Raw genomic sequence first — 27,090 nt, 5'->3', positions numbered from 1 at the left:
CTTACTTCTGTTTTTACTTTAGCGAGACACATACTTATATTTACACCTACTTATGTGGTGGCGTAATGACATACCCCATTCACATATTTTTACATATAACCCATAATGAATTATGTAAACAAAAATGCTTAATCAAACAATATATTTACAATATTATTCAAATATTGCCAAAATATTAAATACACAACACTCCTTCCTACCTAGTCTCCTACTCAATATTGATTTCATCTCAACTATATACAGTGCCTTGTAAAGATAGTCATTCCACAAACTTTTGTTCACATAAATTGCTGTTACAATCAGGGATTTTGATCAGTTTAGCTGAGAATTTTCATTTGTGAATTGCGTGCTCCTTACAATGGAGCCCAAAAAAACAAGGAGTATTGTATGCATGAAAACCTAAAACTTTAAAAACTGAAATGTCAACAGTTCCAAAGTATTCATCTTCCTTTACTCAGTACCTAGTTGAGCCACCTCTTGCAGCTATTTCAGCCAGTAGTTTTTTTGGATAAGTCTCTGTTTGCTTTGCACAATGTGATGGAGCAGGATTTACCCATTCCTCTTTGCAAAATTGCTCGAGCAGAGCCAGGGTAGTTGGGGAGCGGCAGTGGACAGTAATCTTGAGGTCTTGCCAGAGATGCTCGATTGGGTTAAAGTCAAGACTCTGTCTGGGCCACTCAAGGGCATCAACTTTCGTCATTTGAAGCCACTCTATGGTTGCTCTCGCACTGTGTTTTAGGTCATTGTCCTGCTGAAAGACGAACTTCCTCCCCAGTTTAAGCTTTCTGGCAGAGGCTAGCAGGATCTTATCCAGAATCTTTCTGTATTTAGCAGCATTCATCTTCCCATCTATCCTGACCAGATTTACAATCCCTGCTACTGAAAAGCATCCCTATAGCATGATGCTACCTCCACCATACTTTACAATAGACATGGTGTTTCCTGACTGCTGCGCAGTATTAGATTTAGTATGCTACACATACTGCTTACTGCCAAAAAGTTCCACTTTAGTCTCACCAGACCACAAGACGTTCTACATCTTTTCAGTGTCTTCTAAATGACACTTTGCAAAGTCTTTACATGCAAGGATATGCCTCTTAGCCACTGTTTTTTCTTGCCACTCTCCCATAAATGCCTTTTTTGTACAAGGCCCTAGAGATTGTGGAGCCATGAACTTCATCTCCAGTTGCAGGCACCGACTTATGTAGTGCACGCAGAGTGATTGTTGGCATCACTGTAGACTGTCTTCTCCAAAGAATTACCATTCTTCCCTGGCAATTAAGTTAGAGGGGCAGCCTAACCTACACAGTGGTTTCATATTTTTTCCAATCTTTCACAATGGACTGTAGTGAGCTCTGAGATTTATTTAGTGACTTTGAGATGGTCTTATACCCTTCCCCTGATTTGTGCATTTGTATTACCATTTCCCTGACTTGTCTTGAATGCTCTTTTCTTCATTTAGCTTTAGCCTGATGAAAATCTACTATACTTTTTGACCTTACAGAGAGAGGGTGTATTTATTCTTATTGAATTCATTGAAATACAGGTGATCCTCCAATTTTTTACATCAACAAACTGGGTGAGTTAATAAGGTAATATACAGTATTGCACCTGAGGAAAGTTAGTGGAGTAAATACAAAGGGGATGAATACTTTTTCAGCCTCACAATTTTGGTTTCTAATTTTTAATAATTTGTTGACATGATTTGGAATTTTTCTTTGACACGATGCACAACGTTTTATAGATTAGCTCAAAAAATGTACTCAATAAATTTTAAATTTAGAAAATGAGTCCCTAAAACATGAAAATAGTTGTTTGGGCTGAATTCATTTTCAAGGCACTGTGCATAGTATACTATTTAATACAACTACTATACGGACATCCACAGCATAGTAAATTTTAAATTGTCCCATTCAGGCCTATAGATTTAATCGCTGTGGAGGATTTCTTACTCTTGTGGGATAATGTCTTTCCTGACAAGGGGGTCACTCTGCATGCAGGTGAGACTTGTGGCTGTGAAACAATCTCACGTTCTGGCGCCTCCTCTGTGGTGGTTGTAGGAGTTCTGAGTGTTTTCTGTTTACCTTTTATTGTTAGCACGATCTGTTCTTTTTTTTTTGCACATTTAGTTTTTGACAGTTTTTTTAAATGGTTTCTAATGGGTTTCTTTGTTTTGTGGCTACCTAGAAGACAACAAATCTCAAGGTATATAATATAGATAGTTTGATAATGTATGTGCAGTGCTGTGCAAAAGTAGGCACATATATCTAGGTTGCCTAAGTCATTTGCACAATACTATATATTGGTTAAGATAGGAAGGTGGTTGGGAAACAGAATTAAGAGTACACTCAGACCCCACATAGTGCTGATTCATTATAATGTGGTTATTCAATCCTTTATTGAAATTTTTTTAAATGACAAAAGCTCATTCTAAACAACACTCAAAACTTCCCAAAAGAGGTCGCCATTACAGTATACATTCAATCAGCTTTACATACTCTCTGAGCCACTCACAACCAATCATAAGTTAGTTCACACTTTGCCTCCCCTGCGTGTGTAAATGTTCTTGCTTCCTTGCCAATTTATTCCATTTTATTTCACACATTATGTCTGGAAAATGGCCTGCAACTTCCAGTGAGGGCAATACATCTAAGATGTCTAAGAAAAGCATTAGCATGGATGTGAAACTGCAAATGATACGGCATGATGAGAATGGCAATGTTGAAAAGTTACTGCATTCTCATGGTGGGTGCCTTAGTAATGAAGAGCTTTGAGAAACGGCAGAGCATTGCATCCTGGGTGAATCTGATACACAGATGGAGAAGAAGAAACACCAGCAAAAAACCTCACCACAAATTTCCTCAGCACTAGCATCACCATGATCACACAAATCAGGAACCAGTTCATCGATAGTGACCCTGACTGGGAGTGAAGCAGTAAGGCAAAGGGAGGTGTTCTCAACGTGATACCCTGCTACCAAGAACTGCTTCATGAGAGGAAACTTGAAAAGCAGTCAAATCTCAACACCTATTTGAAGAGGTCAAAGTTAAGAGGAGGACCCACAGCCTGTTCCCTCCTCTAAGACGTAACCACCACCTGCTTCCCTCTGCTGCTGTATTGTGTTGCTGCTCCACTGATATACAGGCACACGTGTCCATTTATGTAATGTTATAATGACCTTGCATAGCGCTCCACCTCCAAGGAATGCATCCTCAGCCTTAAGTGGGGTCTGAGTGTACTTAGCTTTATATTAGCTGAGTAGAAGTAAATGTTATTTGGTAACTGAAAGACATAATATACAGGACTATGCAAAAGTCTTAGATTTCTGATGTCTCTGGGTCTGTACTCACTAGATATAGAAGAATTGAGGCAGATCTCATTGAAACTTGTCAAATATTGAACAAAGACAAGAAAATCTGCAGATTTTGGAAATCCAAGCAACACACACACAATGCTGGAGGAACTTAGCAGGCCCGCCAGCATCTAGGGAAGAGAATAAACAGTCTACATTTTGGGCCAAGACCCTTTATCAGGACTAGAAAAAGTTGAGAAGTTAGAGCAAGAAGTTGGGGGTGGGGAAGAAGAAGTACAAGGTGATGGGTGAAACTAGGAGGGGGAGGGGTGAAATGAAGAGCTAAGAAGTTGATAGGTGAAAGAGATAAAGGGGAATCTGAAGGGACAGGGTTGAAGACCATAGAAGAAAGGGAAGAGGAAGGAGCACCAGAGGGAGGTGATGAGCAAGTAAGGAGATCAGGTGAGAGGGGGAAATGGGAATGGTGAAGGGGTAGGGGTAAGGGCAATTACTGGAAGTTCAAGAAATCGATGTTCATACCATTGGGTTGGAGTCTCTCCAGATGGAATACAAGGTGTTTCTCCTCTAACCTGAATATGACCTCATTGCGGCGGTAGAGGCGGCCATGGACTGACATGTCATATAGTGGACCTTAATTTGGCCACTTCTTCTGGAAGCTGTTGAATGTTTAATTCTGTTGTTAATGGAAATAAATATCAAAGGATTTATCCGTGATACTTGTTTTACACCTGGACCGAGCAATTTTCAAGAAACTCTTTGAGGTACTAAACCTCCTATTGCTACCATCTCAGTTGTAAGATACCAGCAATATCTGCCATACACTTGAATCTAAGTATCCTATTTTTGAGCCAAGTGTAGGAATTGAAAATGTTGGAAAATAACTTAAGTTAAATATAATCTCCATGTTTGGTGCTATCACAATATTATTAGAATGTACAAAACAAGAGTAGTCAGTTGGCTACTCAAAATGTGCTTTTCCATTTAGTAAGATCATGGCTGATCCAAACTTGGGCATAACACTAGTTTCCCATTCTCTCCTCATACCCTTTGTCTCCCTTGCAATTTAAATGTCTGTCAGTGATAGCAATGAATCTGCCTCTACAGCTCTTTGGGATAGAAAATTACAAAGATTCACAATTCAGTGAGACAAAAAAATATCCCTCATCTCTGTCTGAAATGGATGTATACCTTAATCAAAAACTATACCCCTCTGCTTCAAGATAGCCCTTCTAGGGAAGCATCCACTCCACATCCATTCTGTAGAGTTTTGTGTTTCAATAAGATCACCTCTCACTCTTCTTTACCTAGTTGAGTGTAGGCTCAACATTTCATCTGTCAAATCTTTATCCCAGCAATCAACCCAGTGACCCTCCTTATAAAAGCACATTCCTCCTCCAGTTGTGGGCTTATCTATGGCCTTTAAAATTGCGACAAAACTTACCTGTTTTGTTGCATAGCTGTTGCAGTTAAACCAGTGTTTTGTTACCTGCCTTAATTATTTGCTAAGCTTCTTGTTTTTTTATTCTTTCTATACGAGGACCCCAAAATCGCTTTGTACTGCTACATTTTGTGGTCTCACTCTGTTTAATTAATAACATACAATTAAGTTGAACAGTAAGATGAGTATTTGACTTTTAAAAAACAAAATATCCATTCAATAATAATTTAGGTTTCAGAGTTTCACAGGTCATATAGCCCAGACTGTCATCCCAATAATCCCATAATGTGCCTTCATGAATGATGTGCATGCACACTATAAAATTTTATATGTCACCTGTGTAAATTTCAGAAGAATTAACATTCTGGAGAAAGTGTTTGCAGCGGAAAACTTAACCACACAGAGAGAATGAAGGAAATATTACAGAAATGGACTTGTTTGAGTCAGTGCTTTGGAAGATTAGGATTGAATGGGGGAGCTGATGTCTAAGAGACTTTCCTTTGGGCCATCTCAGAAAATAAATTAACTTAACAATACTTGTGCTTCAGATAGAAATGAGAACCAGGGACATGGAAAACTAAAATGTTTTACTTCAGCATTCACAAGTCATTTGCTGCAATAGGCTTGGGTGACATATTTAAGAGATCTAATGGGCATGCTTCAATATTCTCTGCACTTCTTCCCCCTCAAATCAATGTGTTTAATATGTGTTAGTGTGTGGATCCACAGATGCCCCATTCTCATTGTACTAAAGTAGAGTTCTTTAAGCCTGTCATCAGATTTCTGAATGGTCCACAAACCCATAAACATTACCTCATTATTCCTTTCTTTTGTACTATTTATTTATTTTGTAGTTTATAGTTATTTTGTCTTTGCGTTGCACTGCTGCAGAACAAATTTTCCGTCTTATAATAAACCTGTCAGGTTCTGACATACATAGGCTTCTGTTGTGTGGATATATATCTCTCTCTTAAACAATTTGGGATGTTTTCTGCACATTAAAGGCACTGATATTAATTATTTATATATTTATAGCTATAAGCTGTCTGTTATTACCATCACCAAACAGTAATAAGCTGATTGTCTTTACTAGGTCTCTGTGATATCAATGAAAGTTCCACAGCTATGGATGACCGCTGCAAATCTCCCACATCAGGTAAGTCTGTCTCATGATTTTGTTGTGGGAGGGGTTGGTGGGGGTGAATTGTTGATTAATTTGAGATGGCTACTTATTATATGTTGTGCATGTGAGGAGCATGATATAACAATCTAACATATCTGTTATAAAGTCCAGTGAAAGAATGAGCTATAGAGCTCATCACTTAACATTTTCAAGTGTGAAAATATGCATAATTAATATGTGGTGGTAAATCAGTTTTCTAATTCATATCAAGTTATTGAATTTATGGTAGTTTGCCATTAAAGGAAAGGAAAGTGAAAGCTGCCTGATCATTTTATAGCAGTGCATTTCTGAAATACTGAATTCTGTATTTCACAAATGCACTGCTATAAAATGGTTAGACAGCTTTCGCTTTCCTTTCCTTTAATGGCAAACTACCATAAATTCAATTTGTGCCCTCTGTGATCAAGACACCAGTGATAGTTTAAACATCCTTACAAAAGCTGACCCAAGTACTGGTGAGGTGCTGCAACAGCCCATTAAGCTGCATTTGAGCTGCATTATCATATCACCATTGTGAATACTGTAGGCCAGTGTCATCAAATAGTGCTGAAAGTTGATGACAAAATGATTTGAAATGTGAACATTTCTGTGTGTGATTAAAATAAACATTTACAGAGCATATTGTATTGCAGGTGTTTTTGCTTATTAACAATACTAATAACAAATTTGTGCAAGTGGGGGATTTGAGGCAGTGCATCACTCAGATGGAATAAATTTGGCATATGCACTTTCTGCTTCACAAATTCATTAATATGCCATTATCATGCAAAAAAGTTTTGCAACAAAATTGTTTAAATGCTGCTTCAGATTCAAGCTATTTTATCATTTTTGTTTGATCTACACTTGATAAAGCTTTTGGCTAAATTGAATAGTGCTAGAAATTGAGAAGGGATCAAAACAGGCAGAGAATGTGTGCTGCAGCCTAACTGATCCGATTTCAGAGATGTGCTATTAACAATTGTAATATTACTGACCTTGAACATGTTAATGGAATTTTTTTGTGTGTGGCTAGCACCAACTTAAGACAGTTCACCCTGATTAAAGTTTAGTTTTCTTGGCTATAACCACTATCAGAACAGTAATACAGGTTGGAGGAGCTTGCTTAAAGATTTAGCTATTCGCAGGGTGAGTGGCTTCCCCGGTTTTTCCATTGTGGTTCTGGAGGTCTTGTCCAGTGTGTTAGTCAAGCAGCTTTCTTTGGTATGGTTGATGTCGAACTGCTTGAGAATTGTTAGAATTGTGCTTATCAGGTAAATGGAAGGTAAGCCATCATACTCCTAAAGTAAACACGAGGAAATCTGCAGATGCTGGAAATTCAAACAACAACACACATAAAATGCTGGTGGAACACAGTAGACCAGGCAGCATCTATAGGGAGAAGCACTGTCGATGTTTCGGGCCGAGACCCTTCATCAGGACTGACTCCTAAAGTACCTTGTAGGGAGTGTCAAGACTGGCAATACCAGTCAACTCATTTATCACAGACTATTCAACATCGAACTTGCTTTTTCAATGCTGGTAATTTTCTGGCTTTGGTCATATCGAAGTTCCATTATAAATACTAAGATCTTGAAAATAATCGAGTTGTGGTCATCTGAATATTTAGCAGGATATCAATATAGTGTCCTCTTCTGAGGTGTCTCCTTATGTCATTGGGAGCTATATAGAACTCAGATTCCCATACTTTGTTCTACCTATTGATCTGTAGCATTGGAGAAAGTCCATCTTGTTGTGATCCTTGATTACTTCCCTAAGGCTTCAGTGTGTTCCAAGTCTAAAAATGCTGATGTCTGTAGACCAGCTTAGAAAGAATGAGTGGCATGAATATAGTAACTGTTGCTGACTTTGCAGGTGGCACAATAGTTTTGAGCTTGTTCTGTGGTGCATCACTATGAAGACCTTGGAGAAGGAAGAGACCCTTCAAGCAATGTTCTTCCTTGCATTGATGGAGGATAATAGCTTCTAGAAAATCCAGTTTTGTTAAAGCATTGATTGACAAGTCCTTGCATCACTCCTATTTCTAGCTGCAACTTGCAACTTCAACTTCAGCCACACCAGTCTTTTCAATTCCTATGTCATCCAGCAATCAGAGACAAGTTAATCTACACCAAGTCTTGTTCTTCTTGTTACAAATAAGCTGCAAGTATTTGAGGATCCCTATCTTTAATACAGATAGTGTAAGAGAATAGACACATTTCTCTGCTGCTAAAAGCCAGACCTTTGTGCATGGTTGATAAATGGAGCTAGCTAAATCATTTCTGCCATCAAATTGGCATCTTACAAACGACTGGCATCACAATCTGCTTTCTATGAATACTTGTACTGTTTCTTTACCAATCAGATAGAGAGCATAGGTTGTGCTAGAAATATGCAAGAAAAGTCCTTACAGGTGCACGTCCATAACATTCCAAGCAACTCATGTCTCGGCTTAATTTTGTGGCCTGACAATTTTGAAAATCAGAAAAGCGTAGATAATGATGATAAATTTATTGACACTACCGCTGCTGTAAAGTGGGTGAGTCTTGCTACAGGATTTAATCTTGCCCAAAAGAGTAAAACAAACAAAGTTTATTTTGTCAACAAATAACAAAGTTAGAATTTGTTTAAAAAGAATATGTGGACTGCAGGTGCAAACAGAACCTAATTACTGCAGAAATATCTCCCAGTAAAGGTACAATGATTCTTATTCCCAGGAAAATCCAGTGAGTGGAGGATAGTTGCAATTTATGCATAAAAATCAATCCCCCTTTTTTTTGCTGCAGTGCTGATGGAATTAATAAACCTTTCTGGCTGGAATAGTGGTGTGACTCTCTTCAGCAGTTATGATATTGTTCTGGATGACTCAGCAGTTTTGACTAATGCTTTCATGTGTCCCATCACTGCCTTATTAAGGCTTATTGAAAGAACTGTAAAATAGAAACTTTGCTGTGACAATTTTCCTTTTATTGTCTTTTTCTGCTTTTTAATCAGCAGTTATTTGGATTTGTGGTGAGAGAGTTCGGGTCTGCTTGAATAAAACTCTGAGCTGAAATTGAACTCGCATCCAGCGTTTCTGTTGGCAGTTCATTGTACATTCCCTGGATACATTTGCAAGTTGAGAATATTAGATGACCTTAGAGATGTGCAACTCAAGTAGGCAACACTGGATTTGAATAGCTTCAGTAGCCTTCATTCTTTGGGTCTGAAGCATTTTATGGAAGAAAAAAAAAGCAGATGTATTGGGAGATTTATGTTAACAAAAATATTTGGTGGTGTTTGACAAATCAATAAGGGTTACATTCCATTCACAGGTAAGCAGATTCATATGACAGGTGTCTTGTGTCTTGATTGGTTATAACAGTTCTTAACAGAATACCCAGCTTATGCTGTATCACTGGACCTCTGCCATTGTCATTGAATCAAGTCTATTCTAAGAACTATGTGCTGATACTGGGTGATGACATGATGACCCATCTTTTAATATTCATTGAATCTTCACTGTTGGGGATGGTCACTGTTAAGCCCAAGCTTTTATCTGGTGTCCGCAGGTGCTTAGGTCACCGTGAAGATTTAAAGCTTCCTTGTGCACTGCTGTAATCTTTGTGCTTTGAACACTGTCTTTATTTTAGGTTTCCAAGTGTTTTTAATGTGCAATGTCCTGTGTATGCCTGCACTGTATTAACATAAAGGAAAATCTTTCTAATGGGGGAAAAATTCTTGCATTTCCATTTAACAGAAATCAGTTTGTGGAATAATTGGCAATATGTTGATGTCAGGTGACTGTTTTGAACAAAGCTAGCACTAATAATTGAAATTCTAAATATATGCATTGGTTGGCAATCATTGTGCACAACGCAAGGAGAGAATGGGGAGAGAACCATTTCTGAATTACTCAAGTATATTTCTGTGGACATGAATTTGTATTTCTCTGGAATGCCTTGGACTCAGCTGCATGAATTAAGTTAATTGTTCCACATACATATTCAAACCTAGACTGTTTAAAGAAGATAAAATGTTCATGCCATTTTATTTTTAATCCTATGTAAATGTATTCCTGTGTAGGTTCTCCCTCTTCATGCAATTCTGAAGATGAACAGAAATTATCTAACTTTATAGAAAGGGGTACAGTATTATGGTACAATATAATTCAGTTTTTTTCCAAAATTGAATGCTCTTTATTTTATTTACATATAAATTATTATACCTTTCTAGTGAAAAACAAAAGCAGAAAATTGTCCAAGATCGTAGTATCTGACATAGGTATGATGTAACAATTCCATCTATAACTAACGACTTTCTGAAATACTAACCAAATGCAAATAAGTAATCAAAACATCTTACTTGCTGACTTACAAATTCACACTTTATGCTTTTGGGCTGTTTCTCTTCTGTTAGTGCAATGCATGATTGTTAATCAATTAACAATTAATTGATTACTGTTGTATTATATCAGAATTGTATTGAGTGGAAATGAAACACTTGACCAAAAGAGAACCCGCTTGTACCGGTAATTACTTTACCTCTCCCTGAATTTGCTTGTGTAATTCATTGTATCAAAATCATTCTGTTAGTAGCAATGATAATGCTTTTTTCAAGGATGTATATAAAATGATTGTACTGTTTCATTGAAAGACTTGTGGGAACAACATTAGCAAACAAAGACGCAATCAAATTAGTGTATATTCAGCTTTCTTATTTAATCATGACTTTTTTTGTTGATTCAGTTTGAAATTGGTCATTTCAACGATGTGATTTCAACACTTTGATACATTCCACCTGATGGCTAGACCTAACATACTTGCATTATGAAAAGGTCTCTGGCAGGAATCAGAAAATGTATTGCTTCAAGTTTGTAGGACTTGTGTTAGTAAATTTTGTTATATTTTGCAAGACTTCCCACTAGCTATATGTTTAGTCAAAAGCTGCACTGGGGTATGTGGTAAGAGTGCTCAGACTTGTGATTGTGATATATTCTCGTTGACTTCTTTGACTTTGCATGCAGAAGGATGAGGCCAGGTATAATCTTTTACTGGTACTGTTGCAAGCACAGAATTATTGTAAAACTAGAAACAGCAGTGCCCATTTGGCACCCAGTGACTTCTCTACCATTCAGTAACGAAATGGCTGACCTTGTATCTCAGTATCATGTTCCTGCACTAACTCTATAACCCTTAAGTAACAGGATTCCAGAAGTTCAGTACTTTCAATGAAGAAATTTTATTGCTGTCATTGTCTTTAATGTCTGGTCTCTTATTTTAAAACTATGACCCCTGGCTATAGACACCCTAGCCAGGGAAAATATCAGCTCTGCACCTAGCCTGTAAGAATTATGTATTTTTCAATGAGATCACCTCTCATTCTTCACTATCTAAACTCAAATCTGCTTAATTGTCCTTCATATGACAAACCATGTTGAGCAAGGAATCAATTTGGTGAATTGTTGCAGCATTCTTCACGCTATAAGTACATCCATCCTTCGGCATGTAAACCAGACCTATCCAAAGTTTTCCAGGAACTTTAAGTAATTACTGCAAGAAGCCTTCTCTCATCAACTTGGTTCTTCTATCAATTTAGTTAAATATTTTGATTATACAGCTGTATCTCCATGTTAATATTCAGTAATTTGTATGCAGAGGAACCAAGAACCATGCTTCTCCAAAAGGAGTTTTTGGCCCTTTTGATGGGAGATGCCAGTAATCGGTATTCTGCAATTGCTTGGGAAAGTGCTACAAAGATGGGAAAGGATGTTAGTAAAGATGAAAGAGTGCAGTGGAGAGTTTTGAGAGGAACAGTTTCTTTAGAAAGAGGAGGGAAAGATGTGTCAGAGGAGGATATTGCACGAAAGTGGTAGAAGTTAGGCATTCAGTGAGGGGATTGGCAAGAGGTTGCAGTAGTGGTTGAAAAAGTAGTGTGGAAACAGGGAAAGGTATATTGAGAGCCATGTCTGAAATGGAGGGGATGACATACTTGAGGAAAAGGGAAGATATTTTGGAGGTATATATGTGGAAAATGTTATTGTGAGAAAAGATGAGATGGAGACTGAGAAACTGGGGAAATAGAATGCTTACAGAAAGCAATGTTGTCAAGGTAGCTCTGTTATCTTTTAATGGTTATTGGTCACTAACCTATCCTCTAAGATAGAGAAAGAAAAGTCAAGAAGAGGAAGGGAAAAATGAAATTAGCAGGAAAGGCAATGAAATCTTTGACTTCTCGATAGGAGTTGGAAGCAGCATTGATATAGTCAGTAATGATTTGGAACAACTGGTGAGGTTAGGGGACTTCAAAGCAAGGACATGCAATTATTCCATAAAGAAGCAGGTATAGCTTGAGCTCAGTAGCTGGATCTTTAATTGAGAAATGAGTTCGATCATAAGAGGAGGACTGTTCAGTTCTTTAAGGAGGAAGTGAGAGACACTCAGGGCATGGAAGTATAGATTCATCTTCATTTATCATGTACATCAAAGCATACAGTGAAATGTGTCATTTGTATTAACAACCAACACAACCTACGGAAGTGCAGAGGGCAGCCTGCAAGTATCAACACACATTCTGGTGCCAACACAGCATGCCCACAATGTTCAGCAGAACAACAAAATCACAGCAACAATAACAGCAAAGTAGACACACACAAATACAGACAGTCCTTTAACCCCAGGACAGGTTGCCTCCTGGCCCCCAGCCTACAATGGAGTCACAGTTGCAAAAATTGGGCCTTTGATCTCCCCAGTGCACTCACACCCGCACAGGCCCAGGGGCTTCGGCTGTCATGCCTTAACTACCGTACTTGCCAACTTTGGTCTTCAATCTTTAGGCTTCTCTCTTCAGTATTGACCCAAGGACCTGCCAATGACAGGACCCCGAACTCTGAGCCTCGTGCCTCTTCCCCGCATGGATCTGTTATCCCAGGACATGCTGACCTGGAATGGCCACCATCCTTTGTCCTTCATTACACGTCCACGTGGCTGACCTTCAAGCATGGAGCAGAAGCCTAGACTCCAGCCTTACCTCTAACTCCATCACATCCTTATTTCTAAACCTTAACCTCTCCCCTAACTCCCCTCTCTGCCCCCAAAACCATCCCTACGAACCTAATAAAACAACTAAATCTAAGTCATGATTTCAGCACCACCTTGTCCAGAAGGGATTGGGCATGGTGAAAATCTGCTGTTGAGGCCATGAAACTGGAATCTCTCAAAATAGTGGACTGCAACAGATCTCTCAGATATTGTGTCAAGAGACTGAATGAGATTAAGAAGAGAGACAAGAAGAAATGGGTTCTGTTTACCTGGAGCAAGTCAAAACAATGAGATCACAAGACTGTCCTGCTTGTGGAGGAGGGAGAAGTAAGCTGAGGCTGGAGGCTGTGGAAGGAAAATCTCTGGAGAAGTTAGATTAATGAAATCATTTGGTGGTGGATTCGTGGTCCAATGTGAAAATATGCAGGGGTCTCAGAGAGCTAGACATCAGCCTCTTCAAGGTAGAGAACTGTTCTCTCATTACAACCTCGAGTTCTAATGGATTTATTAAATATAGTTTCCTTTCATGCAGTCTATCCATGTTGACTACCCAATTTTAATGCTATTTTCCAAGGAACCTTTCACCACCTTGTTAATACTGAATTCTGTGACTGATCAGCAGGTCTATAGTTTCCCCTATTTTTCTTTTTCTCTCTCTGGTTTACATTTTGAATCTTCCAAACTGTGGGTGATTTGATCTCTGCATCTTTTTAAAGATGATTTTCAAGTGTATCCACCATCTCTATACCCACTTATTTCAGAGCTTTTTTGAGCTCCCCATTTAATTTTCACTAATTATAGAAGGATTTCTGTATCTTGAAGACACACAATAATTGTAATTTCACTTGTCTCAGTCTGTAAAGGACCCATATAACTTGTAGCTAATCTTTTCCTTTTTACTCATCTTTGGAACTTTTTATTCTGGTGTTCCTTCATTAGCCTTCTCTTTTTCTTTACCTTTTCTGTTCAGTACCTTAATCTTATATGCAGAATTCTGATTTTATTCCCCTCAATCCTGGGCTTTGTTTCTGTGTTGGCAAAATTTGTAAGCATTTTTCTTGATCTAATGACAGTCATAAGTAATAAAATTGGTTAAGTTTGCAGAATAAGAATGGTGTGGACTAAAAGATCCTGAGAGGTGACTTCAAGTTCCATCACAGCAGCTCGAGTATTTGAATTCAGCTAATTGAATTGTAAAGTCTGGAAGTTAACAGCTACACTTTAAAACAACTAAATGTCTTAAAAACTTTATCTCTTTCACAAATGCCTTGTAGAAGGAGTTGTGTGCTGCCCCTGCCCAAAACTGCCAAAATATATACATCCTAGATCAAACAGTGTGATTAGGTCTTAACTGCCATGTGAAGTGACCCTTTAAGCTGCCACATCAAAACAAATAGGAACAAAACAGAATAAACCACATGACATTAACCTTCGAGGCCTCCATTGATCAAGGTCAATATGAATGTTGCGTTCTAGCTGTCTATGATCAGTCGATATGCAAACCATGCCAGTACAATCTGGAGCCTGCGTGCAGCAGGCTTTAAGACCGTAAGGCATAGGAGCAGAATTAGGCCATTCATCTCATCAAGCCTGCTCACCATTCCAACATGGCTGATCCTGGATCCCACTCAACATTCTCGCCATTTCCTTTGATATCCTGACCGATCAGGAAACAATCAACTTCCACCTTAAATATACTCACAGCCTTGGCCTCCACTGCAGTCTGTGGCAGAGCATTCCACAGATTTACTACTCTCTGGCTTTAAAAAAAACTCCTCCTTACCTCTGTTCTAAAGGGTCACCTCTCAATTTTGAGGCTGTGCCTTCTGGTTCTAGATACCCCCACCATAGGAAACGTCCTCTCCACATCCACCCTATCTAGTCCTTTCAACATTCGGTAGGTTTCAATGAGATTTCCCCTGCATTCTTTTAAATTCCAGTCAATACAGGCCCAATGCTGCCAAACACTTTTCATATGTTAACCCCTTCATTCCTGGAATCATCCTCGTGAACCTCCTTTGGACTCTCTCCAATGGCAAAGCATCCTTTCTGAGATATGGGGCCCAAAACTGTTGACAATACTCCAAGTAAAACAGGCTTCCCCTCCCACACAGCTGATGGATCCAAAGAAGCAGCAGAGACCAATACAGTTCGGCACCAGCGACGTCGTAGTGGTCAGTGTTGAACTGAATGTTGAACTCAAAGCCGTGGGGACTCCCAAATTTTTCCTTGGGGTGAATCCTTCCCCCATGAGTGGATATAGCTGCATGCAGTGGAATTTGAGATCAGAGCTAGATGAGCTGTCAAACCCCGTTTGCCCAAAGTGACAAGTTTTAAGGCACTAGTAATCCACCTTTACCCCTTCTCCTGTCAGTAGAGGTGGTTCCACTGAGCTTAGTAACTAAGCCACATGTGAAGGTCAGATGTTGGACTTGGTTATCAGAGGCTATTTGAGATGCATTCTAGTGGGGGCTTTTAATAGGTAGTGGGAGCTTATCCCCTTTTATCCCCTCTCCCCCCCCCCCCCCCAGCTGTGACAACCTTAAGGAATCATTTACCATCAAACAAGTTACTGGCATTGGATGTGAACTCTAACTCAATCAACCTAAGTCTTCTACAGACTTTTGCATCAGTTTGGAGAGTTGTCTCACAAGCTACACAATCACCAGTCATACTTATAAAATTATACCTTTTGGATAACATCCCAGATTCTTGTTCATGTTGCTGGGTTTTGACTCATCAAAGAGAGCAATGCAGGCTTTACTTTAGTAGGTTAACTTCATTGATTATCACCAAGAGTGGGAATTTAGTGGATCAAACAGTATTTTTAATTCTTTTAACGTTTTGAGTCATACCACTGCATCAGGGCGTAGAGTGGTAAAGTGGCCAGTATGAAGTGGAGAAGGCGAGTGATGAAACAGAAGTTGGAGGTGATTTGTGGATGAGGGAATGCTACATGACCACTGCAGGTTGTGCCAGTTAAGGAAGGGGCAAGGAGTGGAGTTGAGCAATGGTGGAAATGGAGACAGGTAAGCAAAAAAAAAAGTAGATGGAGAGAGTTCTTTCTCCCCTCCAGATTGTTCATCCAGATTCCAACATCTGCAGTCTCTTGTATCTCCAAGAGTAGCTTAGTGGTGTCAACATTTGACTGAACCTGTGAAGCCTTGAAGAATCTACCTGCTTAATTTTAGCAGGTGATGAAAGAATTGAGCAGTTGTGCATATAAATAGATAAATGATGGGAAATCCCCTGACCCTAACAACCGGATTCTTTTCCCTCTTCAACCCATTTCCCTTTATCACCCGCACACACCCCACTGTCTATCCACTGCATCTCCCTTATTTGGTTCCATGCCAGTCCTTTCATATAAATTTTGACCATCTGCAGCCCTTTGATACCTGCACCTATCATCTCCTAGTTATTATCACCCTCCTCTCCCTTCCCCCCCCCACCAATCACCCATCACCTGGATCCATCGGTTGCTTGCCAGTTCTTACCTTACCTCTTGCCCGTCATCTTTTTATTCTGGTTGCCAACCTTATGGTCCAGATGAAGAGTTTTGACCTGAAACATCACCTATTCATTTTCCTCCATAGATGCTGATCTGTTGAGTTCCTCCAGTACTTTGCTTTTTTTTGACGTTGATGATCAGTTTTGTTAGGGCTGTTTATCCAGATCTCTTTACACTCTTTATGTAGATATGGACAAGGTAGCTGAATACCAGAGGAGGGATGATGTGACTCAAGGGAGCATTTGACTGTATTTTTAAGAAACTTTTGCAAATTTGAAGTCAATGCAATTCAAGGAGAATCTTGTCTATCAGTCATTCTTAACTTCAGAACATTATTTTAAAGCAGGGGTGTCAAACTCATTTTAGGTCACGGGCCGGATTGAGCAAAATGCAGCTTCATGCAGGCTGGATCAGTCGGACACGTGCGAATGCAGCTTTCGTTGCCTCCATTTTTTCAGCCTGCTCTCATGTGTCTCAGTCTCTGCTATAACTACAAAGTGTTTCACTTTACAAATTCCGTTTCTTATGAAGAAGATTGCCGAATAAACACTAAAAACCCTGAAAACCTGGTACCTGAATAAACTCAGCACTAGCCATATCATACGCCATAGGCGCTTCGATTACTGGGGCCAGCTTTAATAGTAATTAGATATTATCTCGCGGGCCAAAGATAATTCCACCGCGGGCCGGATTTGGCCCGCGGGCCTTGAGTTTGACGTATATGCTTTAAAGGTATCCAGGGTAGCAGCTCAATGTTAACCATGTTCAACTTCTTTATCAACAACTTTTCTTCCAATATAAACATAGAAGCTGGGTAATCAGTGAATGTCTTTTTGTTCAGTTCCATTTGCAACTGCAGATAATGAAGTTCCTTGCTGCAGAACAGTAAGTTGTGGATAACATTAAATCAGTGGCAAGTATGATTCAATCTGCACAAGTGGTGGCTATTTTGTTGTGATCAAACCTCCCATAATTAACATCCTAACATTTCAGCCACATACGAGCAAACACGAGGAAATCTGCAGATGCTGGAAATTCAAACAACACACACAAAATGCTGGTGGAACACAGCAGGCCAGGCAGCATCTATAAGGAGAAGAACTGTCGACGTTTCGGGCCGAGACCCTGACGAAACATTGACAGTGCTTCTCCTTATAGATGCTGCCTGGCCTGCTGTGTTCCACCAGCATTTTGTGTGTGTTATTTCAGCCACATAAATACTTCTGTGCAAGAATGGTAAGAAACAATATTCTGCAGGGGTACTTGGAAACCCCTTTGCATTATCAATATTGCAAATGTCAAAAATGTGATAGCATATCATCAATTTCCTGGATGAGTACAGCAAAGAAATGTCAAGAAACTGCAATCCTGATCAAAGTAGCCACTTATTTGATGCACAGCCCTCAATCCAAGTCAAGTCAAGTCATTTTTATTGTCATTTCAGCCATAAATGCTGGTACAAGTACACAGTAAAAACGAAACAACGTTCCTCCAGGACCATGGTGCTACATGAAACACAAAACTACACTAGACTATGTGAAACAACATAAAACTACATTAGTCTTCAGACCTACGTGGGACTACATAAAGTGCACAAGACAGTACAATAATTAATAAACAAGACAATAGGCACAGTAAAGCATCCACTCCCTTTGCCATTGCTGATCCATGACATTAGTCTGGGTCATCTGTGGAATGTAGCACAGCAACTCACCAAGGCTACAGAAAGATGTGTCTGCTTACAATGTCTGCAGCAGAAAAGTGTATGAACGTCAGGAACATGGGAATGTCAGCAGCTGCAAGTACTCTTCCAGGTAACAAACCATCCTGACTAAAAAATATGTTCAAAGTTATTAACATCTCTCCATATGATGGATAAGGACATCATGTGGAATAGAGCAGGCCTTACACGTTGCATCTGGGCAAGGGCTGCTTCTTCACAGGGTCATGGAGAGTTTTTCCCCCTGGAGGAAGTAAATTGAGAAAGCAGGCAAATTGCAAGTTAAGGAGAAAAGGAAGGGGAAAGAAACATAAAATAACAGGCTCAGGGAGGAGAGCTGGCAGAAGCATGAGGGAGGTAGGTTTGCCAAGATCCTACAGCATACCAGAAGGCTGATTATATGAAAAACTAATCCAATTTCTCCATCCACGGAGGCTTAATAAGTTGTACATCTCACTTGGTTTCCAGGAAACTCTTTTGGACATGCAAGCAAATTTCATGGAAAACAATACAATACTTTGAAGTAAATATGGGATGAAACCATTGTCTCTAATAAATAAGTGCCTTATTTAAAGTCCGACAGTATACGATAGGTGATCGATAAGTTTGTGGCCTAAGGTAGAAGTCAATTTTAGAAAACCTAGCACATTTATTTTTCGACATAGTCCCCTCCTACATTTACACACTTAGTCCAGCGGTCATGGAGCATACGAATCCCTTCTTTGTAGAAGTCAGCGTCTTGGACCTCCAGAAAGTGGTCCACACCAGGGGTGATTGATAAGTTTGTGGCCTAAGGTAGAAGGAGATGAGTTATTAACTTCAAACATTCTACATAATTGCTCAAAGAGTTGAACTGCATGTGCATGTAACGAGAGCTGTATAACTCATCTCCTTCTACCTTAGGCCATAAACTTAACAATCACCCCTGCTGTGGACCACTTTCTGGAGGTCCAAGATGCCAATTTCTACAAAGAATGGATCTGTATGCTCTACAACCACTGGACTAAGTGTGTAAATGTAGGAGGAGACTATGTTGAAAAATAAATGTGCTAGGTTTTCTAAAATTGACTCCTACCTCACCCCTTTAGCTACGTGGTTTTTCTCTACTGCAAAAAACCTTGAAAAGTTCCTAATTTGACAAGAATCACACACTGTGGCTTCTTAAAGTACAAATGACACTGTTGACCCTGATCAAACTGTGATTCACATAGCAGTACCCTGTAACACACATTGACTAAAGTGCAGACCATGAACACATTAGGAGTTTAACAGTATAACCATAGGGTTCATGCATTTTAGGATTTAACTGAAATTAACTGTGGAATTACGAATACCATAAGTACTTAACAACCAGTTGTTTTAAACAATTTCATTCTCGTAAGAAAGATGAGCAATCAGTTCGTACTTCCACAAAAAGCAATAAGTAAATGATCAGGTTCTTTGATATTTTGCTTCATAGCAAGCACATTTCTCAATGGAGCACATCCTCTATAGACCATTGGAAATGTCAGGTTTAGTTACACGTAAAGGTCTTTAGAGAATGGGTCTTGCATTTGGGTTACAGAAGTGTAAGCAAGCAGTAGCACAGAGCTAAAGAAATTGTTCTCAAATTTCTACAAGTCACTACAGCTATTTAGATATGAACCTTCCTTGAAAACTAATGGCCCCTTGCCAACTTTTCTTCCCTTTTCACAGTTCTTAAATGTTGAGCTTTTCAATCTGTGTATCTTGCCTTGAACTGTTTGCTTCCCATCAGTTTAATGACTCCACTTTGGCACCTAACCCACTCCAATCAAAATCAATAGTATCCTAGATTGCAACAAGTAATCTTTCCCTGCTTGTCTTCCTTAACCTGCCTGCAACCTTTGGCATAGCTGACCAAGCCACCCAACTTGCAACTACTTGACTGGCCAGCTGGATGGTTTAATACTTGATAGCTTTCAATCTTGTTCACCTAGTCATTAGCACTAGCATTGTTCTCTCCACCATGCCCTCATGCTTACCTTTGACGGCCTCAAATCTAGCCTTGTCCAAGCCTTCATTTTACCTAAATGCTGTTTCTTGGCTACTTTATCTGAAAATTGAGCATTGGTTTTCATACATATGGTGATTATATCTAGCTTTACTTACTTTTGTGTCATTTGACTCCTTCATTACTTCTTGATTGATAGACCTCAGTGGTCAAATACTTCTTTCATCTGAACACTTGGGCAGACCAAAGCCAGCGTTGAGGTTCCAGCCCACTGCCTATATATATGGGGCCCACCTTCCCACGCTGATATGCTGCTGATATGGAGAGCCTCCTGTTAAAGGATTTTGAACCATTTGTTGCTCTTAATCTTTTTCATCCCCATGGGGATGAATAAAGTATCTATCTATCTATCTATCTATCTAGACATCTTAGTTATGAATCATTAAAATTCACAACAGACTGAAGGATAACTGGTTTTCAAATAAAACACAATGTTACTGACTGCTTACTGCAAAATTAAGTTTTCAAATGCATGAATTTGTACTTTTCAATTCACGTATTGACTGTTGCTTTATATAGTATCAACTTGTGAACTGTCACCATTGTTAGTAAAAAGAATTTAGTCATTGAATTGTGATTGTAAAACAAATTTGAATGAACTAGAAAATGTCACAGGAGCTGCAAAATATTTCATTTGTAATGCTTTTGATAGCTTTGTAAGTTATCATTTTCTCTCCACTTTATTGCTAATCTGTAATGAGCCACAAGTGCCTGGGTTGCATGAACTACTTTGAGTCATCTTGAAGGCAAATTATTGGTAGCATGCTCAGAATTGCACATTGTATTTAATCAACATGAAATCTGAGTAACATTCTTGAATACAAAAGTAAGTCTAATTGGAAAGCTTCAATGTGATTCGGAATTTTGGGAGAATGGTGGAGTTTAAATCATTTATTGCACATTGGCATGAATTTCTCTTTTACTTAGTAATTAAATTGATATGTGTTAACATCCACCTGCTCTCAACTCCATTGGTCCAAACTAATGAATATATAGCTATCCTTCAGTTTATGAAAGCAAAGTATTCCCAGAAGCAACAAGTGAAATTTCAGAAATTGAAAGACTGTGCAAAATACATTATCTTGATGCAGTGTATATTTATGTGTATGCTCTTCATTAGAGTGAAAAATAGATTCATAAATTGAACACTTTTACCCCCAGTCAGTGGTGCTATGGGGAAAATTTGTAAATTAACCATTTGTAATTCAGGAATACACATAGAAATCAGAAGATTTCTACAGGTATTGGGTAGAGATCAACAGATCTAGACTTCAGAAGAGGTTTGAAGCATTGATAATTGTTAGTATCTGATAGGGAAGGTCCTGAGAGACTCCTGTGATTGAAGAGCTGGGAAATGAATCAAAATTTCAGGATCAGGACTCCTGTATAGGGTGGAGGAGAAGTTTTATACACTGATTTTTGTAAATTGTTGTAATTTTCTATATCAGAAAACTTTGTTTGCACAGTCAGTAAGTCAAAGTAAAATTAATTTATCAGAGTACATACATAAGACCACATACAACCCTGAGATTCTTTTTCCTGTTGGAATACTCAGCAAATCTATAGAATAGTGACCGTAAACAAGATCAATGAAAGTAAGAGTATAGAAGACAGGCAAGTGTGCAAATGCAAATAGCAATAAGTAACAAGAGCATGAAATAACAAGATAGAGTCCTTAAAGTGAGAGCATTGGTTGTGGGAACATCTAATAGATGAGTATAGTTAAAGAGTTTTTCGTTCAAGAGTTTATGATTGAGGGGTGGATGGTGGTGCAAGTTGTAAAGCACTTGTACCTTCTACCTGATGGCAGGAGTGAGAAAAGAGCACGGCTGGGTAGTAAGGATCTTTGACGATGGATGCTGCTTTCCTAAGACAGCATTTCATACAGATGTGCTCAATCATTGGGAGGGCTTTACCTGTAATTTACTAGGCCAAATCTACTACCTTTTGTAAGATTTTCCATTCAAAGGCATTGGTGTTCTCATCCCAGGCCATAATGCAGCCTGTAAATACACTTTCCACAACACATTTATAAAAGTTTGTCAAGGTTTTTGATGATATGCCAAATCCCTGCAGACTCCTAAGGAAGTAGAGGCACTGTCTTTCTTTTTTCTTTTTCAATCTTTTTATTAATATCACAATAGTGGATATACATAGTATTGTTACACAATTGTTCGGATTACATTGTTAATAGATAACATATTTAGTTATATATTCAGAGGCACTGTCATGCTTTCTTTGCAATTGCATTTATATGATGTGTCCAGGACAGGCCTTCTGAGATAGTGACACCCAGGAATTTAAAGTTACTCACCCTCTCCGCCTCTGATCCTTCGACGAGCACGGCTTATGGACCTCTGGTTTCCCTCTTCTGGCAGACAGAAGTTAGTTAAGTCCAAGTGTAACAGAAGCATGGATAAGAGCATTAGCAAAGGACCTGAAACATTTAATTGTTAAGTGCTTGTGATACTGAAGTTATGAAAGATTCTCTCTTAACCAATCACCAAATTATACAATATGCAATAAATATATTCAAGAGAGAAATTGTTTTTGGTTGCTTAAGAAAATCAAGAGATGGGGGGAAAATACAGTGCAAATATATGTTCAGTCATAATTATAGTCCAATCTTGTAGGATCACATGGCTGGCAGATTATTTGCCCTACATTTTTTGTATGTCACTTTGAATCATAATTTGTCAACAGGAGTTATTGCTTTGCAATATTATTTCAGTAGTGTTTAATTAAGTGACAGGAAAGCTTGTGATTTTATTTTTCTGTTTGATATGTATATACAGTGGCATGCAAAAGTTTGGGCACCCCTGGTCAAAATTTCTGTTACTGTGAATAGCTAGGCAAGTAAAAGATGACCTGATTTCCAAAAGGCATAAAGTTAAAGATGACATTTCTTTATTATTTTAAGCAAGATTACTTTTTATTTCCATCTTTTAGTTTCAAAATAACATAAAAAAGGAAAAGGGCCTGAAGCAAAAGTTTGGGACTCTGCATGGTCAGGACTTAGTAACACCCCCTTTGGCAAGTATCACAGTTTGTAAACACTTTCTGTAGCCAGCTAAGAGTCTTTCAATTCTTGTTTGGGGGATTTTCACCCATTCTTCCTTGCAAAAAGGGTTCTAGTTCTGTGAGATTCTTGGGCCATCTTGCATACACTGCTCTTTTGAGGTCTATCCACAGATTTTCAATTATGTTTAGATCGGGGGACTGTGAGGCCCATGGCAAAACCTTCAGCTTGCGCCTCCTGAGGTAGTCTTTTGTGGATTTTGAGGTGTTTAGGATCATTACCCTGTTGTAGAAGCAATCCTCTTTTCATCTTCAGCTTTTTTTTCCAGATGATGTGATGTTTTCTTCCAGAATTTGCTGGTATTTAATTGAATTCTTTCTTCCCTCTATCAGCGAAATGCTCCCCGTGCCACTGGCTGCAACACAAGCCCAAAGCATGATCGATCCACCCCCGTGTTTAACAGTTGGAGATGTGTTCTTTTCATGAAATTCTGCACCCATTTCTTTCAACCATACCTTGGCTCAATGCAGCCAAAAAGTTCTATTTTAACTTCATCAGTCCACAGGACTTGCTTCCAAAATGCATCAGGCTTGTTTAACTATATAACAATTACAGCACGGAAACAGGCCATCTCGGCCCTTCTAGTCCGTGCCGAACGCTTACTCTCACCTAGTCCCACCGACCTGCACTCAGCCCATAACCCTCCATTCCTTTCCTGTCCATACACCTATCTAATTTTTTTTTTTTAATGACAAAAATCGAACCTGCCTCCACCACTTCTACTGGAAGCTCGTTCCACACAGCTACCACTCTGAGTAAAGAAGTTCCCCCTCATGTTACCCCTAAACTTTTGCCCCTTAACTCTCAACTCATGTCCTCTTGTTTGAATCTCCCCTACTCTCAATGGAAAAAGCCTATCCACATCAACTCTATCAATGCCCCTCATAATTTTAAATACCTCTATCAAGTCCCCTCTCAACCTTCTACACTCCAAAGAATAAAGACCTAACTTGTTGAACCTTTCTCTGTAACTTAGGTGCTGAAACCCAGGTAACATTCTAGTAAGTCTTCTCTGTACTCTCTTTATTTTGTTGACATCTTTCCTATAATTTGGTGACCAGAACTGTACACAATACTCCAAATTTGGCCTCACCAATGCCTTGTACAATTTTAACATTACATCCCAACTCCTGTACTCAATGCTCTGATTTATAAAGGCCAGCATACCAAAAGTTTTCTTCCCCACCCTATCCACATGAGATTCCACCTTCAGGGAACTATGCACCATTATTCCTAGATCACTCTGTTCTACTGTATTCCTCAATGCCCTACCATTTACCATGCATGTCCTATTTTGATTATTCCTACCAAACTGTAGCACCTCACACTTATCAGCATTAAACTCCATCTGCCATCTTTCAGCCCACTCTTCTAACTGGCCTAAATCTCTCTGCAAGCTTTGAAAACCTACTTCATTAACCACAACACCACCTATCTTAGTATCATCTGCATACTTACTAATCCAATTTACCACCCCATCATCCAGATCATTAATGTATATGACAAACAACATTGGACCCAGTACAGATCCCTGAGGCACAACACTAGTCATCGGCCTCCAACCTGACAAACAGTTATCCACCACTACTCTCTGGCATCTCCCATCCAGCCACTGTGGAATCTATTTTACTACTTCAATATTAATACCTAACGATTGAACCTTCCTAACTAACCTTCTGTGTGGAACTTTGTCAGAGGCCTTACTGAAGTCCATATAGACAACAACCACTGCTTTACCCTCGTCAACTTTCCTAGTAACCACTTCAAAAAATTCAATAAGATTTGTCAAGCATGACCCTCCACCCACAAATCCATGTTGACTATTCCTAATCAGACCCTGTCTATCCAGATAGTTATATATACCATCTCTAAGAATACTTTTCATTAATTTACCCACCACTGACGTCAAACTTACAGGCCAATAATTGCTAGGTTTACTCTTAGAACCCTTTTTAAATAATGGAACTACATGAGCAATACGCCAATCCTCCGGCATCATCCCGTTTCCAATGACATTTGAAATATTTCTGTCAGAGCCCCTGCTATTTCTACGTTAACTTCCCTCGAGCACCTCATTTACTCCATGCTGCCTATATTTATTGTAGATCTCTCTTTTTCTGAACCAAGTTTCCAATATCCCTTGAAAACCATGGCTTCTCAAACTTTTAACCTTTCCTTTCAACCTAACAGGAACATAAAGTTTCTGTACCCTCAAAATTTCACCTTTAAATTAACCTCCATTTCTCTATTACATCCTTCCCATAAAACAAATTGTCCCAATCCACTCCCTTTTAAGTCCTTTCACATCTCCTCAAAGTTAGCCTTTCTCCAATCAAAAATCTCAACCCTGGGTCCAGACCTATCCTTCTCCATAATTATATTGAAACTAATGACATTGTGATCATTGGACCTGAAGTGCTCCCCAACACATACCACCGTCGCCTGACCTATCTCATTCCCTAACAGGAGATCCAATACTGCCCCTTCTCTAGTTGGTACCTCTATGTATTGCTGCAAAAAACTATCCTACACACATTTTACACACTCCAAACTATCCATCCCTTTTACAGTATAGGCTTCCCAGTCTATGTGTGGAAAATTAAAATCTCTCACAGTCACAACCTTCTGCTTTCTACAAATATCTGCTATCTCCTTACAAATTTGCTTCTCCAATTCTCGCTGCTCATTAGGTGGTCTATAATACACCCTATAAGTGTTGCTACACCTTTCCCATTCCTCAATTCCAGCCAAATAGCCTCCCTAGATGAACCCTCTAATCTATCCTGCCAAAGCACCGCAGTAATATTTTCTCTGACAAGCATTGCAACACCTCCCCCTCTTGCCCCTCCGATTCTATCACACCTGAAGCAACGAAATCCAGGAATATTTAGTTGCCAATCACACCCCTCCTGCAACCATGTTTCACCGATAGTTACAACATCATATTTCCAGGTATCAATCCATGCTCTAAGCTCATCCACCTTTCTTACATGCTCCTAGCATTAAAATAGATGCATTTAAGAAATTCTCCACCTCTTACTCTCTGTTTATCCCTAACGGTGCAAACAACTTTATCTTCTTTTTGTTCCTTCTCCCCTACATCTTCGGTCTGAGCGCTCCCCTTCTCTATCACCTGCCTATCCTCCCTCACATATTGTCTACAAGCTTTCTCTATTTGTGAACTAACCTTCTCTCTCCTTGTCTCTTCAATTTGATTCCCACCCCCCAACCATTCTAAAGTCACCCCAGTAGACTTAGCAAATCTCCCCACCGGGATATTGGTTCCCCTAGGATTCAAGTGCAACCCGTTTTTTTTGTACAGGTTACACCTGCCCCAAAAGAGGTCCCAATGATCCAGAAACTTGAATCCCTGCCCCTTGCTCCAATCCCTCAGCCACACATTTATCCTCCACCTCATTCCATTCCTACTCCCACTGTCGCGTGGCACAGGCAGTAGTCCCGAGATTACTACCTTCGCAGTCCTTCTCAACTCCCTTCCTAACTCCCTATATTCTCCTTTCAGGACCTCTTCCCTTTTCCTACCTATGTCATTGGTACCTATATGTACCACACCTCTGGCTCTTCACCCTCCTACTTCAGGATATCTTGGATGCGATCAGAAACATTCTGGACCCTTGCACTAGGGAGGCAAACTACCATCCGGGTCTCTTGACCACGTCCACAGAATTGCCTAACTGACCCCTAACTATCGAGTCCCCTATTACTACTGTCTTCCTCTTCCTTTCCCTACCCTTCTGAGCTACAGGGTCTGACTCTGTTCCGGAGGCACGGCCACTGTTGCTTCCCCCAGGTAGGCTA

At 39.4% G+C, this 27,090-nt stretch overlaps 1 protein-coding gene across 6 annotated transcripts in view; it reads left to right on the top strand.

Annotated features, from left to right (window-relative positions):
- stxbp5a (syntaxin binding protein 5a (tomosyn)) overlaps positions 1-27,090 on the top strand; it is a 220,186-nt gene that overhangs the window by 146,525 nt on the left and 46,571 nt on the right. For 4 of the 6 annotated variants that reach the window (XM_073051464.1, XM_073051467.1, XM_073051466.1 and 1 more), the window contains one exon: positions 5,845-5,907. In XM_073051464.1, the coding sequence (XP_072907565.1) occupies positions 5,845-5,907 (63 nt within the window). Of the gene's footprint in view, positions 1-5,844; positions 5,908-9,975; positions 10,036-10,125; positions 10,174-27,090 lie in introns of all 6 variants that reach the window. The other 2 variants (XM_073051461.1, XM_073051462.1) reach the window with 1 other exon arrangement.

This window comes from Hemitrygon akajei, chromosome 7 (genome assembly GCF_048418815.1).
Source record: "Hemitrygon akajei chromosome 7, sHemAka1.3, whole genome shotgun sequence".
Taxonomy (NCBI): Eukaryota; Metazoa; Chordata; class Chondrichthyes; order Myliobatiformes; family Dasyatidae; genus Hemitrygon; species Hemitrygon akajei.
The sequence above is the reverse complement of the archived record's forward strand: the minus strand, read 5'-3'. Positions and strand labels throughout refer to the sequence as shown.